Source organism: Sus scrofa, chromosome 9 (assembly GCF_000003025.6).
Source record: "Sus scrofa isolate TJ Tabasco breed Duroc chromosome 9, Sscrofa11.1, whole genome shotgun sequence".
Classification (NCBI taxonomy): domain Eukaryota; kingdom Metazoa; phylum Chordata; class Mammalia; order Artiodactyla; family Suidae; genus Sus; species Sus scrofa.
The window spans coordinates 114,199,750-114,218,748 of NC_010451.4; the positions used below are offsets into that span (position 1 = coordinate 114,199,750).

Sequence of the window (18,999 nt, forward strand, 5' to 3'; positions counted from 1 at the left end):
TTAATAACATTTTGTAGGCAAAAGTTCAGAGAAATGTTTTCAATTATGGGTATTTTAAAAGACTGAGTCTAAAATTATATCTAAAGTAGGAGTTCCCATGGTGGCTCAGTGGTTAACGAACCCAATTAGGATCCATGAGAACCTGGGTTCAATCCCTAGCCTCATTTAGTGGGTTAAGGATCCAACATTGCTGTGAGCTGTGGTATAGGTCGCAGACTTGGCTCGGATCTGGCACTGTTGTGGCTGTGGCTGTGGCTGGCAGCTATAGCTCCAATTCGACCCCTAGCCTGGGAACCTTCATATGCTGAGGGTGCAGCCCTAAAAAGACAAAAGACAAAAAATACATACATATATATATATATATACATACATATAAAGTATTTCTGCATTAGCCATTCTTATATTTTTAGGAAACTTCCCTAACATGTCTTAGCTTCAAGCGCCCTGATTGTTTCTTCGGCTTAAAGATGGGAGCTAGCACAGATGGAGACAGGTGAGTTACTTACACTTAGTCTGAGATGGTGCAAATAGCAACTGTATTTTTAGGGCATCAGATAAGGGGCTGGAGCTTGGGCTGTGATTGAAATCAAGTCTTACTGTCTTTACCAATATCATACTCTATTAGAATGGACAATAGAGACAGAGGGAAAAGAAGAAGCCAAAGATTCCTGAAGAGAACTCCAGAGGTGAAAACACCTCCTGGTTCTTATCTATGTCATCTTGTCACACTGGAACAAGTTTAGGTGTGCAGTATTTATGGAAGCAGTCAGGTTACAGACTGTTTTAAAATCGTTTTGCTCCTTCCTCAGGAAAGCTTTCTCTGGTCACCCCCTAAATCAGAATACGTCTCAAAGATATTTTCTCTTGTGGAATCTTACACTTCTTCTTCACTGCGCTTGTCACAAATGCTCATTACAGACTAATTTTTTAATCATTTGGTGTCTTTTCCGTATGATCGCTTTGCTTAGCACTGCACCCTTAGCTTTCACCACACTCTGACCAGGTTAGTCAATTTACATGTTTGTTGAATTGAATCAGTCTTGGAGGAGAGAGGATCAGTGGCTGTGTTACTGGTTTCTTTGGTATTGGGAGCACTTTAAGCACAGCATTCTCTGCTCTTAGTGCTTTCGAAAGAACCTACATCTCAACCACCAAGAACCTTGCATGATGTAGCAGCTGAAGCCACCATAGAGACTCCTCCCTGTTCACCTCATCTTGGGAAGACAGAAAATTATGTGAACTCAGCAAATGGTACATTAATACAGACTCTCTTTGATGTTCTTGTTGAGGACTTTTAAAACTGTGGAGCTGGAACCATATCCATTTTGATTTATCTATTAACAATTTTTTTTTTTTTTAATTGTGCCCACAGCATGCAGAAGTTCCTTGGCTAGGTATTGAACCTGGGTCCCCGCACTCCCAAGACACTGGTCGCTGATCCCACTGCACCCCAGTAGGAACTCCCCAAATGTAAATTTTAATCTTATCTGTTCCTGTGCTTTCTTACAGAAAATTCTCATGTACTTCTTTACCCTCAGAGAAGCACCCTTCCTCACCACCAACAAGGAGCACTGATGAAAGAAGTTTGATAATTTCATGCTGCTGATGAAAGAAATTTGACGATTTCTGAAAATTATCAGTGATCATGAGATAAACCCTCCCTTGTGTTATGAGTCACTTGCCTTTTTTTTTTTTTGCACCTTCTACACTGTGCACAAGCTGTCTATCAATAAAAAAGTTTGCTTGCCTAAGAGTCTTGTGGAAGCGGTATTCATTTCTATGGTATTCCTGTCCAAGAATCTGGAAAGAGCCAGGTAGCATACGCATTTTGTAAATTTCTCCTGCAAGTTATAACGCTGTGAAAAGCCCAATGATGCAGATAATTTAAAATAGTGCCCTTCACAAGAACTTTTTTAGGGTATTTTGATAAGATGAGCATCTGAAAGCACAGCGTGTTCATTAAACACATAAAATAAGCCCTAGTAACTATTTTTAGATGACATCAGAAGGACAACCTAAGGAGGCCTTTTACCAATGCATGCTTTGAGGGAAGGAGAAAGAGGGAAAGGACGCACATCTGAATACCTAATTGTTATTCTTTTCTCCTGAATTTTCATGTTATTACATTTAAAATTCTAGAACCTTGTATTTTGGTGCGGAAAAGGTACAGCCAAGTGCCATTCTCCTCCAAATTAAACCTGAATTATACAAGTAAATTTATTAAATTAAGGCAGGTGTGAGGCGGCAGATGCACAAGATTAACATGTTTGGAATGGGTAGTTTTCTTCTGCTAAGGACTGGCTCTTACTCATCCCTTGCCTCACTTCCTTCTAATCCACAGGTTTTTCTTTTCAGAGGCCTCTCCTCCAACGTGCTTACCGTCGGCCATGCTTAGCCCTGGTGTGGCTGGCTCACGATCAGAATCGGAGACGAGGCCGGCTAAGAGACAAAAGGAAAGCAAAACCCGCCTTCTGCCGGGGCTGGAAAGCCCAGAGCTGAAAAGGCTGCCCCCGCGCGGCTCCGGCGCTCCAGCCAAGGGCGAGGAGAGCCGAACCTCTTCGGCTCTGCCTCCGGACCCGGGCCCCGCCCCTTCCCGGCCCAGTACGTAAATAAACGCGACGAAACCGCCGGCGTGAGGCGAGTGTGTCGTAGCCAATGAGGTACCAGGAATGAAAATCGCTGACCAATGAGCTGCTGGGATGGTCTGGGCGGCCGACCAATCGTGGAGCCTCGCACCCGGATATGATTGTGGGTTCTGAAACCAAGCTCTGAAAAAGTGTGAGGGGCTTCCCACGTGGGGTAGGGGTTTTGGGCGCAGAGAGGGGGTGATCGTTGATTAGGTTTAGCGTCTGGCGCGTGTGGTGAGCGTATAAGGATTACCCCTTTGAGTTTTGAGTGTGTGTGTGTGGGGGGCTGGGGTGGTAAATCAATGTGGCTATTTGTCCGTGGAAAGAATTCCCGCTGCGGCGCCCCGGAGCCAGCGTTTAGAGAAGCCTCTCCGATGGTACCGCACAGGGAGTAGGAGAGTCTTGAAGAAGCCCCGTGGGCAGTGGGAATATGAATCTCTTACCTAAAAGCTCTAAAGAGTTTGGGTCCGTTGACTACTGGGAGAAGTTCTTCCAGCAGCGGGGAAAGAAAGCTTTTGAGTGGTATGGAACCTACCTGGAACTGTGCGGGGTGCTACACAAATACATCAAGCCCAGGGAAAAGGTAAGCGCGACCTGGCAGCCCTGTGTGTGCTCTGGAAGGTGTGATCTGATAACAGAAATTCTGCGCTTGGCAGACCGTTACAGGAGTGGGGGGCCCTCGCTGGGCCCATATTTTTAGGACTCCATGCAGCGTTACAGCCAACAGGCAATTACGAAATATCCTTTTAAAGAATTTCAGATAAACGCTTCCACCCCCAACTCACCCTTAAATTAATAACCCTGTTGTAAGGATGACTTATTTAGTAATGGGACCTAGATATCTCCTCCTAGTGAAGAAGTGTACTTCTGTCACAGTGCATCCCTGTGGAGCTGGCAGCACTTCTGGCTTTACTGATAAGTGAACATGTTATCAAACAGGTGTTGCAGGCCCACTGACTTTAAGGCACTGGGCTCAACCCTTAAGCCACAAGAGCATTTTAAACTGTGAGCACATTCCAAAAGTGAAAAAAAGTGGTAAATACAGTAATTGGAGTTTTGATAGAAGGGTTGTACTGGAAGTAGGGAAGAAAGAAGGGTAGAGAGCATTCAAGGAGGAAGCTTTAAGAGCCAAGCCTTATGCTGGGTGCTTTGTGTGTGCGTGCGTGCATGCGTGTATGTATGTATGTCTTGGTTCAATCATTGAATTCTCATTGAGTTGAGTGGTAGTACATAAATTCTACAGATGAAGAAAGAGGCTCTGTGAGCCAGTTTCTTGCCCAAGATCATCATATATGTAGTAAGTGGTCACGTGGGAATTTAAACTTAGGCCTACCTAACTCCAAAGCTTATGCATTGTCTCACTTCTTTCCAGAGATGACGACCTTGGGGCAGAATTTTGTTTTTTGTTTGTTTGTTTCCTCCATGGCATGTGGATGTTCCCAGGATTAAAGGATTAAACCCACACCAAGGCAGTGACCTAAGCCACAGCAGTGACACTGCCAGGTCCTTAACCTGCTGAGCCACCAGGGAACTCCTCAGGGCAGAATTTTGAAGGATCAATGGAAGATTGCTCCATAGAGAAGGAGGCAACAACCTGTGTTTTAAATTTGGCTTTAGAAAATAGCAGAATGTCATGGATTAGAGCTGAAGGCATGAGTGGAATCAGATTAGTCCAGATCCTGGTTTTCAATAGTGAAATAAATAGGAGATTTTTACTGTAACTACCATGACTTTCTATCAATTCTTGAGTAGTAAATGCTTGATTCAGAGAAAAGAACAACCATGATTAGTTTGTTTCTGCAGTTGATTAATAAATGCTTGATTGAGAGAAAAGAACAACCCTGGTTAGTCTGTTTCTGCATAACTTGCATTGTTACAGCTTTTGTTACTAGTGAGTTCCTCTAACCAGTTGTGGTCAAGTTGGAGCCTAGCATCAGCTCTGTAATGGTGCTCTCTCCTGATGGTAGCATCTCTGCCTTCTGAAAACACGCATCAGCCAAGGGGAGACTTGATTCCTTGAAGTACGTGAAGCTCATTCCTTTGCCTTGATCACCTCCATATTGTTTTTTTTCCCCCAGGTGCTGGTGATTGGGTGCGGTAACTCAGAGCTCAGTGAGCAGCTGTATGATGTGGGCTATCAGGATATAGTGAACATTGACATCAGTGAGGTCGTCATCAAGCAAATGAAGGAACGCAATGCCAGCCGACGGCCCCAGCTGAGCTTCTTGAAGATGGACATGACACAGATGGAATTTCCTGATGCCTCCTTCCAGGTGGTGTTGGACAAGGGCACCCTGGACGCTGTCCTGACAGATGAGGAGGAGAAGACCCTGCAGCAGGTGGACAGGATGCTGGCTGAGGTTGGCCGTGTCCTGCAGGTGGGCGGTCGCTACCTCTGCATCTCCCTGGCTCAGGCTCACGTCCTGAAGAAAGCAGTGGGTCACTTCTCTCGGGAGGGGTGGATGGTGAGGGTGCACCAGGTGGCCAACAGCCAGGACCAGCTGTTGGACTCAGAGCCTCGGTTCTCCCTGCCTGTCTTTGCCTTCATCATGACCAAGTTCAGGCCAGTCCCTGGCTCTGCCCTTCAGATCTTTGAGCTGTGTGCTCAGGAGCAGGGCAAGCCTGTGCGGCTGGAGAGTGCCGAGCGGCTGGCTGAGGCAGTGCGGGAGCGGCAGCAGTATGCCTGGCTGTGCAGCCAGCTGTACCGCAAGGCCGGGCTGGGGAGTGTGTCCCTGGACTTGTGCAATGGGGACACGGGGGAGCCACGCTACACCCTCCACGTGGTGGACAGCCCCACAGTGAAAGCATCGCGGGACAGTCATTTTGCCATTTTCATCAGTGAGTTGGGATTGCTCCCTCTCTTCCCTGGAGGGGCTGGCTTACAGGGGCTGGGGCTGGGGCTTTGTGGCTGAGTGTTATCTTGCAGGGGGCCATACTTTTAGAAGTTAGACTGACCGGGGTGGGAGGAAGGGGGAGTAGCAGCTCTTCAGCTGCCTGCTTGGATTTGACGTTTCTTTCTTCCCATCTTCCATGGCAAAGGCTTGATGAAGTGCCAGAATGGGATTGGTAGGGAGAAGGAGAATTAGTACAGATAAATTTAGGCAGGTCACACTTTGTGGAGATGTTATTTTGTAACATGGAGCAGTGGAAGCAAGGGAGCCTGTGAGCACCTTGATCTGGGGAAGTTTCTGTGCTTCTCTACTGAATTTAGAGAGACAGTACAGCTAAAGAAATGAACTCTGGAACCAGACTATTCATATTCCAGTCCTGGCTCAGTCACTTCCTGGTGGTGTAACATTAGACAAGTTAGTTTTCTTTTTGTGTCTCGGTTTCCTCATCTATAAACTGAGATTATAACTGTCCTATGTAGTTGTGAGAAGGGTAATAGACCTTAGAATGGTGCCTGGCACATGATGGATTTTACAGATGTTAGCATTACTATTGAAAGGGGTAAATGATACCAGATTCCACTTGGTAATGATCAAAAGAGAAAGGGTGAAGAAATGTTTTCACAAGTAGAATATTCTCTCTCTCTCTCTCTCTTTTTTTTTTTTTTTTTGGTCTTTTTGTCTTTTTAGGGCCACACCCGTGGTATATGGAGGTTCCCAGGCTAGGGGTCGAATCAGAGCCATAGCTGCCGACCTACACCACAGCCACAGCAACACGGGATCTGAGCCGAGTCAGATCCACAGCTCACAGCAACGCCGGATCCCTAACCCACTGAGCGAGGCCAGGGATCGAACCCGCATCCTCATGGATGCTAGCTGGGTTCGTTAACCGCTGAGCCATGACGGGAACTCCCATAAGTAGAATATTCTTAACAAGCATGAGGTGTTGATATGTCGTGCTGGTAATTTGTTTCCTGATGTCAAATCCATTTTTCCATGTATTTTTGTATCGTCAGTGTCCACCTGTGGGAATACATGGCACAGTGGACCTGAGCATGGAGTCTGGGGCTGGACTGCCTGGGTTTGAGCCCCAGCTTTGCCAGTTCCCAGCAGTGTGAACTTGAGCAAAGAATGTAACTTCTGTGTCTTAATGTCCTCATTTATAAAATGGGAATAATAATACTCCCTGCATCGCGGGCTCTTGTGAGGATTTGATTAGTTTCTGTTTGTAAACTGCTTGGGATAATTTGTAAAGTGTTAGTATTATTGCTGTTTTTCTTGCCCTGGGTACTTTCCTCCCTCCCCTTAAATACATGCTCACATTTCTTTTCCACACTGGGTCCTCCCATGGCTCTCCTGGCACCTTCTCTGTGGGCATTGTGCACTGGGAATTGATAGCCCCTTGGTAGGTCACAGTTAGAAGGGAAGCTGGGTCTGGCCGGCGGCTGGCTCTCTGCTACATGGGGCATATTTTGTCATGGGCTTTAAACACTTTTCCCTGGATTCCCCGTCAACAAATGCCTCTTTCCAGTCCCCCAGGGTCGGGAGACCGAATGGCTCTTCGGCATGGAGGAGGGCCGGAAGCAACTGGCAGCCAGTGCAGGCTTCAGAAGGTTGATCACAGTGGCCCTTCACCGAGGTCAGCAGTACGAGGGCATGGATAGCATCCAGGCTGAGCTCTCGGCCAGAGTCATGGAGCTGGCCCCAGCCGGAATGCCCGCCCAGCAGCAGGTAACAAAACTTTGGCAGCAGCTTTCATGGTTTTTGTGGAGAAGTCATATCAGCAGCCAGGAAGTCAGAGGGTGTCTTGGAAGGAGCTAGGACTAAGGTCTGTGGCCCTCATCTGTTCCTGGAGGGCATGTCAGGAACCATGAGTGAAGTGGGCAGAAATTACCTTCCCTTGGCCCAGGCAGTGAGAGGAAGGTGAGCGGTTGCCTTCAGCCCCACAGTAGCAGCTTCTGTGTCTGTGGAGCCTCGTAGATGGTAAGAAGTGCTCTCCACCTTGCAGGCTCCAGCTCTTCACACTGTGGATTACTCAGGCTGTGTTTCACCTAACCCACTTTACACGGGACTTCCTTGGCCATTGCTTCTTAGAACCATCATTCTCTGAGGTAGAATGGGAGCGGGCCAGTACAGCTCAGCATAATTTTCAAGATATTAACATTGCCGGTCTGGTATTTCACTGGGAAGGAAACAAAGCTTTTGCCAAAACAATGACATGGTATCATCAGTTGACAGTCTGTTTTGTCCTATCCTGGTAACATAACAAGGTAATTGACAGGTGACTTTATTGCAAGGATTTTATAGAAAGGAGTTTATCCTTCTTGGTGGATGGGCAAACCAAGGTACATGGAGGCTTGGTGCTGTAATAAAAGATCTAAAAGGAAGAACCCAAGCTACTGAGTTCCCAGCCTGTGGTTCTGCCCATTAAGGTGACGTGCTCACAGATGAATGTGGGTTTGATTCTTCCTGGAAGATTTTGGGTTTGGTGTCCAGAGAAACACAAGTCCTATGGGGGTTTGTGACCCTGCCCATTTGTGACCTTCCCTGACCAGTGCCTGTGTCTCTGCAAAGTCAGGAGTCCCTGGTGATTATTATTACTCTTGTAGGTCTTTGAGAAGAAATAGATGTTAAGATGGGAAAGGAAATGGAAAGTTTAGGGGGAAAATAATTTTTTTTCTCCTAATTTTTTCTCTTACTTGGAAAAATGTGGGGAAAAAATAAGAGCAGTAGTTTCTGCTGTGGCTTGATGGGATGGGGGCATCTGTACAGCACTGGGACTGGCACAGTGGGTTAAGGATCTGGCATTGCTGCAGCTGTGGTATAGGTTGTAAGTGGGCTCAGATTCAATCCCTGGTCTAGGAACTCCATATGCTGCAGGGCAGCCAAGATAAAAAAAAAATAAATAAATAAAAAGTAAGGAAGAAATGAAAAATAAAAAAGGAAAAAAAAGATGAGATTGACTGGAGGAAGGGAGAAATTTCTCCCAATTAGGAGTGGTTTCTTTCTTCCTGGATTTTTTTTTTTTTTCCTGGCTGCACCTGCAGTGTGCAAAAATTCCCAGGCCAAGGATTGAATCTTTGCCACAGCAGTGACCCAAGCCACTGTGCCACAAGTCCTAGATTTTCTTATCTTTATCCCTGTTCAGAGTCTTTCCTTCATGATTCTAGTCCTTTCCTGAGGATTCATTCTAACTTTAATTGTTCTGAACTATTGAAAGTCCTCTTAAGGATTACTGTTGGGAAACTCATATTTTTCTTACGTGGAACCAGCTGCATTTCACTGATGGTTTAGGGGACCTTTATTTGTTCAATTGCTTTTCAAAAAGGTGAATTAAACCTTTTGAGATCCATTCAAGTGCCCCAGAACAGTGCTTTAATATAATGGCAGATCCTTGGAGTTGTTGCTGCCCGGGGTCATGGTACTGGGCTTCCTCACATACACACAAGGGGAAGGGATTATAATTTATCCGATTTCTCAGTTGAGCTGGTGTTTTGACCACACCTCTGCTGTTCCTCCAGGTGCCCTTTCTGTCTGTGGGTGGGGACATCGGGGTCCGGACTGTTCAGCACCAAGACTGCAGCCCCTTGAGTGGTGACTACGTCATTGAGGACGTGCAGGGGGATGACAGGCGCTACTTTCGGCGGCTCATCTTCCTGAGCAACAGGAATGTGGTGCAGTCAGAAGCCAGGTTGCTAAAGGACGTGTCTCATAGAGGTGAGGTGTTGTGGGCACAGTGGTGGGGCCCAGGTGTACATGGCCTGGACAGTTTGGGGTGGTGAGAAAGACCTGGGAGCTTGGCAGAGCTGTAGGACAGACCTGCTACCTGTGAGCAGAGGCACTGGGCTCTCAGTCATCCTTTTATCATCAGAGTTCTTAGGGTGTCAGTGGTGATAAGCAAAAGGAGGCGGACTTCTGTTCTTGAGCAAAGCCCGCTCTGCAATGATAAGGAGTAGGGGTGGTGGTTACCCAATAAATGTGATGATCACTTTAATGCCTCCATTTTAAAGGCTGCCTGTTTTACAGGTTGCTCCATATGTGTCTGTAGATCAGTTGGCCTCTGTGAGGTGTGCTAGAAACATGGAGGGTGCAGGTGAGCCCTGCCCTCCTACGTGGTGCCACCTCCTAGCACTGGTTTCAGAGGGTTTCAGAGTTGGCGGGCGCCTTAGCGGTCATCTAGTCCAGTGCCATCCCAGTAGAACATTCTGCATCGGAGGAGATATTTAATATCTGGTCAGCTGTCCAGCAGGGCAGTCATTAACCATATATGGCTACTGAGCACTTGGAGCATTGCTGGTGTGACAGAGGAACTGAATCCTTAGTTTTATTTAATTCTGACTAACTTACATTTAAATGTTTTTAACATTTGCGTGTAAATGGCTACAGATTTGGACAGGGTAGATCTAGACCATGTTCTCTAGGATTCCCTTCAAGTGCTCTCCCAAGTGTTGCTCAGAAATGCCCACTAATGGGTAGAGCAGTAGTTTGTTTCCCCTGCTATTTTCTTGGGCTTGTGCATTTGTATTATAAAAGCAATACTTGCTCATTGTAATCAATTCACAAATCAAATGTATAGAGTAGAAAAAGTGAATGCTTCTCCCCTCCCCTTCTCCAGTACAACTTCCTTTTTGAGGCACAGACTCAGGCTGGAATCTGAAACTGAATCTCCTAATTCCTGGTTGTTTCCTTTGCCTCACCATGCTGTCCTGTTAGCAGGGCCATCTGGAAGGAAGGTGGGAGAGAGCATTCAGAAACCCATAGAGTCACGGGTTTGCCCAGAGACCAGGATTAGGTTACGCTCAGCAGGACAGTTTTCTCTTGAGGGTATGCCCTGGTCAGGTGCACCCATGTTTGTTGGGTACCTGTGCTGTCATTTGGTCACTCTGGCTACAGATTGGTTCAGTTTTGTCTCACCGAAAGCTCAGTAAAATTGCTTCAGAGAACATTTTTTTTTTCCCCCTATGGCCACACCCGTATGGAGATTCCCAGGCTAGGGGTCTAATCGGAGCTGTAGCTGCTGGCCTACGCCAGAGAGCCACAGCAACTCAGGATCTGAGCCGTGTCTGTGACCTACGCTACAGCTCACGGCAATGCCGGATCTTTAACCCACTGAGCAAGGCCAGGGATCGAACCCGCCACCTCATCGTTCCTTGTCGGATTCGTTAACCACTGAGCCACGATGGGAACTCCGCTTCAGAGGACATTTTGCCTCCCAATTTGGGTTTTGGCCTTTCCTTCCCACCGTTATTGTCAAGTTCCTAACCTTCTTAGTAATTCTCATGGGAGTGATCTCCTTCACAGATGTATTGGTGAGCAAGAAGGAGGGTGTGTTAAAAAGTGATTTAAAAGAGTTCCCTGGTGGCCTGGTGGTTAAAGATCTGGTGTTGTCACCTCTGTGGCTCCCGTTACTGCTGTAGCCTGGGTTGGATCCCTGACCTGGGAACTTCTGTTTGCTGGGGGTGTGACCCCGCCCCCCACAAATGATGTAACATCTCTGAAAAGCACACTGCCACTCACCCATCAGTGCCCAAAAGTGCTCTGGAGTATATCTGGTCCCTAGCAAACCCCAGGACCATCTGCTCACTCTGTCCTGGAGAAGTTGAGGGAGTAGATAGAGGGACAGTAGAGGGGCCTTTTGTAGAATATCCCCCCTTCTATGAACATTCGGATGTCCTTGTCTAGTGGGTTGGTGTGTGATACAGTAGAAAGATGAAAGGTATTAGAGACAGGCAGTCCCAGGTTTAAATCCTGGCTGCACTGCCTACTAATTCTGGGCCTAATTAATTAATAACTCTTCAGATCCTCAGTTTTTCCATTTGTCAAGAATTGAAATAGTGTTGTTACTAAAAGCTGCAAGAGTAAAAGACCTAGTATAGTAATTGGCATAGGGGAGGTAATTAGTAACTTTAGGTTCTTTTTCCCTGAAAGGGTTCATGAATCAACTTCCCTTCTCTTAGCTGCTTTGTATTTCTCAGAGGAGAGGCATTGGTACTCTTCTCTTGAGTTTTTGTAGAGTTTTGAGTTTTGGGGTGTTTCTTTGGCTCTTCCCTTTCCTGACTCTCTAGTATCCAGTGGTATGTGTTAAATGTTTAAAAACCATCCCTGGGGAAAAGAAGCCATGATATGTACTGTTTGCCAATTTCTGTGGCATAAAGATGGCCAGCATGGCCAGATTTCATGCTATCAGCATGTCAACCAATTGACAGAATTCCTGTGTATTTAGCATTGGGGTTCCTGAGTCTCAGTAAGCCAGCTTTAGTACATTGCTGCTGGTGTGCTTCGCTTTCCAAGGACAGTGTACCAGGCATATGACTTCATTCATCTCTGTCTCCCATCTAGCCCAGAAGAAGCGGAAAAAGGACAGGAAGAAGCAGCGGCCTACTGACACTCCAGAGGACCTCCCTGCAGCCCCGGGACAGTCCATCGATAAGAGCTACCTGTGCTGTGAACACCACAAAGCCATGATCGCTGGTCTTGCCCTGCTGAGGAACCCAGAGCTGCTCCTAGGTGAGGGCGATGCCACTGCCTTCCACAGTAGGGAGCATGTGAGACCACAGAGGTAACCAGTGTCTGCTGCCTTGCAGCTTAGGAACCATGATTACAGGCTGACAGATGCAGATATAGTCATATCTTCTTATTCCAAACATCTTCTAAGTTCATGAACATCCAAAGAAAGTTATTTATTTTCTCTCAAAGCCAAATTGTAATCTCAAAATGGCTCCAACTGCTGATATCTAAATTTTTTTTTTCTATTCATTCATTTAAAAAGTTAGTGTAAAATTAACTACAATTAAAAAAATTAGGAGTTCCTGTCATGGCTCAGTGGTTAACAAATCCAACTAGGAACCATAAAGTTGTGGGTTTGATCCCTGGCCTCGCTCAGTGGGTTAAGGATCCAGCGTTGCCGTGAGCTGTGGTGTGGGTTGCAGATGTGGCTCGGATCTGGTGTTGCTGTGGCTGTGGTGTAGACTGGTGGCTACAGCTCCAATTAGACCCCTAGCCTGGGAACCTCCATGTGCCGTGGGTGCAGCCCTAGAAAAGACAAAAAAAAAAAAAATTAATGTATAAAACACATTCGATGAGATCGATAAAGTACACAGAGTGAAGTTGTTCAGCTTGGTGAATTTTTGCATGTCTGTATACCCATGTAACCAGATGGAACGTTTAAAAATCACATCTCTGGAGAGACACCTTTGCATTTTAAGAGAATTTCTGGCTTTTCAATAATGCATTATTTGAGCTTCACATGCAATTCTATCTTGAATTTCTACTTTTTAAGAAAATCCATAGTATAGGTAGTATAATCATAACCTTATCGCTAAGATTAGGTTTGTATCTGACTATAGTAGCAAATAGAGTCATGTTTCTGTTTACTCTTGTAACCGTCTTTACCCAAAGTCCCTGCGTATGTCTTATTGGGACACCCTGTACTTTGGCTTATCTTGGTGTTGATGTATGTTCCTAGAGTATCAGTTCTCACGGTTTTTTGTTTTTTTTTTTGTTTTTTTTTTTGTTTTTTTGTCTTTTTGCCATTTCTAGGGCCGCTCCCGTGGCATATGAAGGTTCCCAGAATAGGGGTCGAACTGAAGCTGTAGCCACCGGCCTACGCCAGAGTCACAGCAACGCGGGATCCAAGCCACGTCTGCAACCTACACCATAGCTCACGGCAACACCAGATCCTTAACCCACTGAGCAAGGTCAGGGATCGAACCCACAACCTCATGGTTCCTAGTCAGATTCGTTAACCACTGAGCCATGACGGGAGCTCCTCAGTTCTTACGTTTAATCTTCAAGGTCTGTCTTCTTTTGGTGATTCTTTCCTGTTTCTTACCTTTTTTCCACGCCTCTGTGGTTGCTGTGATTTCTCTGTGCTTAGGTGTTCGATTTGGGTCTTTGTTTTCCTCTGATTTCTGGAACTTGGATGGATTGCTCTCACTTGGTTGATGTGTCTGAGAAGGCAGTTGTGGCCTTTGAGTTGAAAGCTGGGCAGAGGGCATCCCATCTGCCCTGCACTGTGATCATGAACAGGATGTTAGCCATTGTGCCTCCTGTTTCTTAGAGGGGTTCAATAATGCTTGTAGTGGGGACTGGTGCTATAATGTTAGCTAAGTGCTTTGGGATCTTTAAGGGGCCATAATACAGTGGTTCATCTTCTAGATCTAGTAAAGAAAGGATTGTGAGGCCAGGGTTGAGTTTCCAGATGTCAGATGACTCCTACATTTCTAGAAAGAGACAGGGGGGGTCAAGTCTCTAAATCTTGTATCCCCTGGGCAGAGCCAACAGTCTGACTCCCTCTTTTGCCCTCCCCAAGGCTGGTATGAAACTTGACAGTGAACAGATGATAAAGTGATGCTTTTATTCTTTATTACAGAGAGCCCCCTGGCATTACTGGTGGTAGGCCTGGGTGGGGGCAGCCTCCCCCTCTTTGTCCACGATCATTTCCCAAAGTCCTGCATCGATGCTGTGGAGATCGACCCCTCCATGTTGCAAGTGGCCACCCAGTGGTTTGGCTTCTCCCAGAGCAACCGGATGAAGGTCCACATTGCAGACGGCCTGGACTACATTACCAGTTTGGCAGGAGAAGAAGGTACTGCTCTGGAGGATTTGGAGGGCCGTTGAGAGCCGTGTTAGGGGTTAGGCTATAGCAACAAGTAAAACAGACTATTTCTTGCCCTGATGACACTAACAAACATGTGGGCCCCTCTTCTGAATCTCTTCTGATCCTGTAACCTTGCCACTTTCCTCGTAATTCCAAGAAGCCCAAAGTCTGTAGCTGAGTGAGGAAAGGGGAAGAAATATTGGGAGGGGGAGGTGTGTTTTATAAATCTTTCAGCTAGAGATGAAGCCAGAAATAGAGCAAAACAGCATTCATGTAGATGAGTGGTTCCAAACCGCAGGGGCCTTTGGCAATATCTGCAGGCACTTTTTTGTCGTGACCATTAGGTAGGGGTGCTTCTGGCATCTAACGGTTAGAGACCAAAGATGCTGCTAGATATCCTACAATGCACAGGTCAGCCACTGATAATAAAGAATTATCTGGCCCCAAATGTACCTAGTGATGAAGTTAAGAAATCTTGATGCAAAAGTTACTCTAATTGCCCTGCTGCTACTGGAATTAAGGCTCCATTTTGTTCTAATACTTTGTACCCCAGACTTGGACAAAAGGCATGGTAATGTTTTAGAATAGCTCCCCTGATCCTTCTGCAGCTTAATATCTAGGCTTCTGGTGACGGATGCTTTTCAGAGCTGAGCCCCTCAGGGAGAAGTCCGTTATGCTGGCTCATTCCTACGTGAACCTGGGGAGCCCAGGCCACCCAGCCTTCCCAGTCTGCTCATTCCATGATAGATGCTCTGGTTTTTGCTGAATTAGAATAACTTACAGGACGGGTGTGGCAAACCAGGATGCCTAGGGAAAGAATTTTGGTTTTGGGATGGATGCATGCTGCTTTCACTTAATTGCAAACTGAACTTTATCAGTTTCACAGTTTCCATTTCTGAGTCTAGGGCCAGTCTGGGGGCCCAGGCCCAAGATCATAATACCTGTGAAACATTTAAAATGGTGCCAAGTTCACAGCACTTACTCAATCCATGATACGTTGCTGCCATTATTACCCTTAAGTCAGTTTCGAACAGCTCTGGCCTTTGTCCCTAACAACCTTTCCGATTATTGGAGGACTCAGTAGTGCAGGTATGTGCTATGCTTGTCCTTAGACTTTGATGAGCCAGCATGTTCTGTTCGCTAAGAAACCAGAATCAGAGCTGTGCTATGAACAGTGATGGACATGCTGTTGTCCTCAGAAAATACTTACTAATTATTAAATAATCATTAGCTCCTCTCAAAGTTTGCTAAAAGCAAGTCATTTGTATTGCAGATCTACCCCTTGTAAAACTATTTAACATTATAGTAAGATCTAGGGTCAGATTCATCATTTCTTCCTCACTGATTGAGTGAAATCATTTCTTTCTTGAGCTAGCTATTGTTCAAATAACTTGAAAAGATACACTAGTTTTTTTTTCTTTTTTCTTTTTTTTTGTCTTTTTGTTGTTGTTGTTGTTGCTATTTCTTGGGCCGCTCCCGCGGCATGTGGAGGTTCCCAGGCTAGGGGTTGAATCGGAGCTGTAGCCACCGGCCTACGCCAGAGCCACAGCAACGTGGGATCTGAGCCGCGTCTGCAACCTACACCACAGCTCACGGCAACGCCGGATCGTTAACCCACTGAGCAAGGGCAGGGACCGAACCCGCAACCTCATGGTTCCTAGTCGGATTCGTTAACCACTGCGCCACGATGGGAACTCCAGATACACTAATTTTAATTTGAGAACATTTTCTCTGAGAAGGCAGCATATGCTGTTTCCCCGAGTTAAGTTAAATTTACCATTTGCTGGGTCAACCCTTAAAGGTAGAGACAGCTGCTTTGTTTAGGTCAATGTTCTCAACTCCGCATATAGAATTACCTGGGGGAGCTTAAGAGAAGTAGCAGGGCTTCCCATCTCCCCTCCCATCTGTTCCTTACCACCTCTGGGTTTTTAACTCAGTTGGTCATGACTGGAGCCCAGGATCTCTGAGTATTTAGAATTTTCCCATTTGACTCTAATGTTCTGCCAGGGTTGTAAATCAGTAGTATAGATGGGCCTTTGACTGAGTAATAATCATACTAGAGTGGACCCCAGTAATGTGTGTTCGTGGAAGGGGCTTTTTTTTTGGCCAAGCCCATGGCATGTGGATGTTCTGGGGCCAAGGATCGAACCTGCACCACAGCTCTGACCTGAGCCATAGCAGTGACAACACTGGATCCTTAACCTGCCACACGACTAAGGGAACTCCGGAAAGGGCTTTTAACGTGGAGGAAGAAGATGAGGTGAAGGCCCCATCCTAAATGCGGGCTACTGAGGGCAGAACCCCATGGCACGACTCCTGTGGATGGTGACATTAGTGCCCTTCTAGGCAAACTGCGTCCTCTGTGTCATCCTTCGGACTTAGCCGCCTGTGCCACCTCGGGTCACAGAGGAGATGTGGTTGGAATGTGAACGCTGTTATTTTATCTAAAAGACAAACACTCTTTGCTTCTCTTTCCCAGCACGGCCTCACTATGACGTCATAATGTTTGACGTGGACAGTAAGGACCCAACCCTGGGAATGAGTTGTCCTCCCCCAGCGTTTGTGGCCCAGCCTTTCCTGCAGAAGGTCAAAAGCATCTTGACTCCTGAAGGTATGAGGAGTAGAAGGTTGGGGAAGGAGGAGGAAGGAGGGATGGGTCCTTTAACGTAAATATTCTTTTTAATGAAAAATGCATGGAACACGCGCACAAGGAACACTGACCCCTTCCAGCACCCTGAAGTCCACCTCTTACCTCCTTTCAGCAACTCATTCTCCTTTCTTCACTTCTATCTGCACGGCTTCGTTTTGCTTGTTTTTGTTCTTTATATAAAAGGAATCATATGGGGAGTTCCCACTGTGGCGCAACAGGATCAGAGGCATCTCTGCTGCACCAGGACACAGGCTTTATCCCTGGCCCAGCACAGTGGGTTAAAGGATTATCAGAGCTGTGGCACAGGTCACAACTATGGCTTGGATCTGATCCCTGGCCCAGGAACTTCCACATGCTGCAGAGTGGCCAAAAGAGGAAAAAAAAAAAAAAAGAAGCACACGCACTGTTCTCTGTTTTCTTTGACTCAGCATGTTTGTGGGATTCACGCATAGTGTTGTATTGACATTATTCCCTTTTATTGCTGTGTAACATCATTGGTGACTATACCACAGTTCATCTCTCTATTCTGCTATTGGCAGTTGGGTTGTTTCCTGTCTGGGGCTTTTATAAGAAGTGCTGCCATTAACATTCTAGTGATGCCTTTGGGTGAACAGTGTGTGCGTGTCTCTTGGGCATAGATATGTTGTAATTACTAGATCACAGATTACATGTATGTCCAGTTTTTGAAGATGCTGCCACATGGTTTCACAAAGTAGTTGTAGCCATTCACAACCTCACTGGCAGGGTGACTCTAGTGGCCATTTGAATTCTTCCCACACTGGACTGGGCAGTGTGTTATTTCATCTTCATAGCAGCCTGTTTTCAGATGAAGAAACTGAGGTAGGGACTTACCAAGATGACATGAGATAAGAGCTTAGGTTCTAACTCAGGTCCTTGTGACTTCTTGACAGCTGGAGCTCTTCATCCACATGTTCACAGCCTCCCAGGTGTTTTGATTTGGTTGAGATACTGTGCTGAACAGGGTTAATTTAGAACCATAATTGTCACAAGTGAAGGTATGTGATATATATATTAAGAAGGTAATCTGTCTGTGGAATTGGTACTTTCTTGAGAGTATTAATTACTTCTTTCTCAAAGCAATTCTTTGTGTAACGGGAGAGTGGTGACATTGGGTAGCAGCACAGGAGAGCAAGGAGTTAGCTTGAAGTTTTCGCTCGGTTCACACATCCCCCATGCTTTTCTCTTCCTGCCTTTGTGTGCTGTGCATTCTCTGCAAACTCACTCTCACTGTAGGTGTTTTCCTTGATCCACCAGCCTTCCTGGGGCGGGAAGGCGTTTATTCGTCAGAGCTGAACCTTGTCTCCAACAGATCCCCTAAACCGCCATCATTCTAACTCTTTCCTTCCCACTCTGCAGGTGTCTTTATCCTCAACCTTGTGTGCCGAGACCTGGGGCTGAAGGACTCAGTGCTGGCTGGGCTCAAGGCAGTGTTCCCCCTCCTGTATGTCCGGCGAATTGAGGGTGAAGTAAACGAGATCCTGTTCTGTCAGCCACATCCTGAGCGGAAAGTTGCTACGCCAGAGCTTCTGGAAATGGCCCAGGCCTTGGAGCAGACCCTGAGGAAGCCTGGGAAGGGCTGGGATGACACATATGTCCTGTCAGACATGCTCAAAACTGTGAAGATTGTATGAGTGTCTGGACCAGGCAGTCTCTCAGCTTCCCGCCAGCCTGACCTTGGGCTCCTGGCCTGTCAGAGATCGAAGAAATACAATGCACAGTACTTTTGAAGCCCTGTATCTTTCTTAGTTTCATACTCAGCTGCACGTGACCTCCAGCTTGGTGAGGTTGCCTGAAGATGTGGGAAAATAAAGAAGTCCTTTCCATCCTGTCTTCCTCAGTACTGCTTGGGTTGATCTCCTTTGCTTCCTTCACCATGTCCTTGGGCAGGATTCCCTGCCAGAGCCCCCATCAGATGCTGATGCCTTAACGAGCATGCACTAAGCTCCTTAGGATTGGAGATGATTGAATGTGATTGCCAGTTCGCTTTGCTTGCTCCTTCTCTTGGTTCAGTAGGAATGATCTCAAGTGAGACAGCAGAGCATTCTGTCCCAAAAGACTATAAACAGAGTAGGACCTCTATGTGAGACAGACTTTTTTTTTTTTTTGTCTTGCCATTTCTTGGGCCACTCTTGCAGCATATGGAGGTTCCCAGGCTAGGGGTCGAATCGGAGTTGTAGCTGCCGACCTACGCCACAGCCACAGCAACACGGGATC

The 18,999-nt window shown here is 46.4% G+C and overlaps 1 protein-coding gene across 1 annotated transcript; it reads left to right on the forward strand.

The window, feature by feature from the left end:
* Positions 2,745 to 18,622, forward strand: METTL13 (methyltransferase like 13). Its single transcript, NM_001244726.1, is given in 8 exon segments — positions 2,745 to 3,210; positions 4,706 to 5,465; positions 7,047 to 7,246; positions 9,037 to 9,232; positions 11,855 to 12,022; positions 13,887 to 14,102; positions 16,594 to 16,725; positions 18,142 to 18,622. Coding segments are annotated over 8 exon segments (2,100 nt in total). The 5' UTR covers positions 2,745 to 3,057; the 3' UTR covers positions 18,417 to 18,622.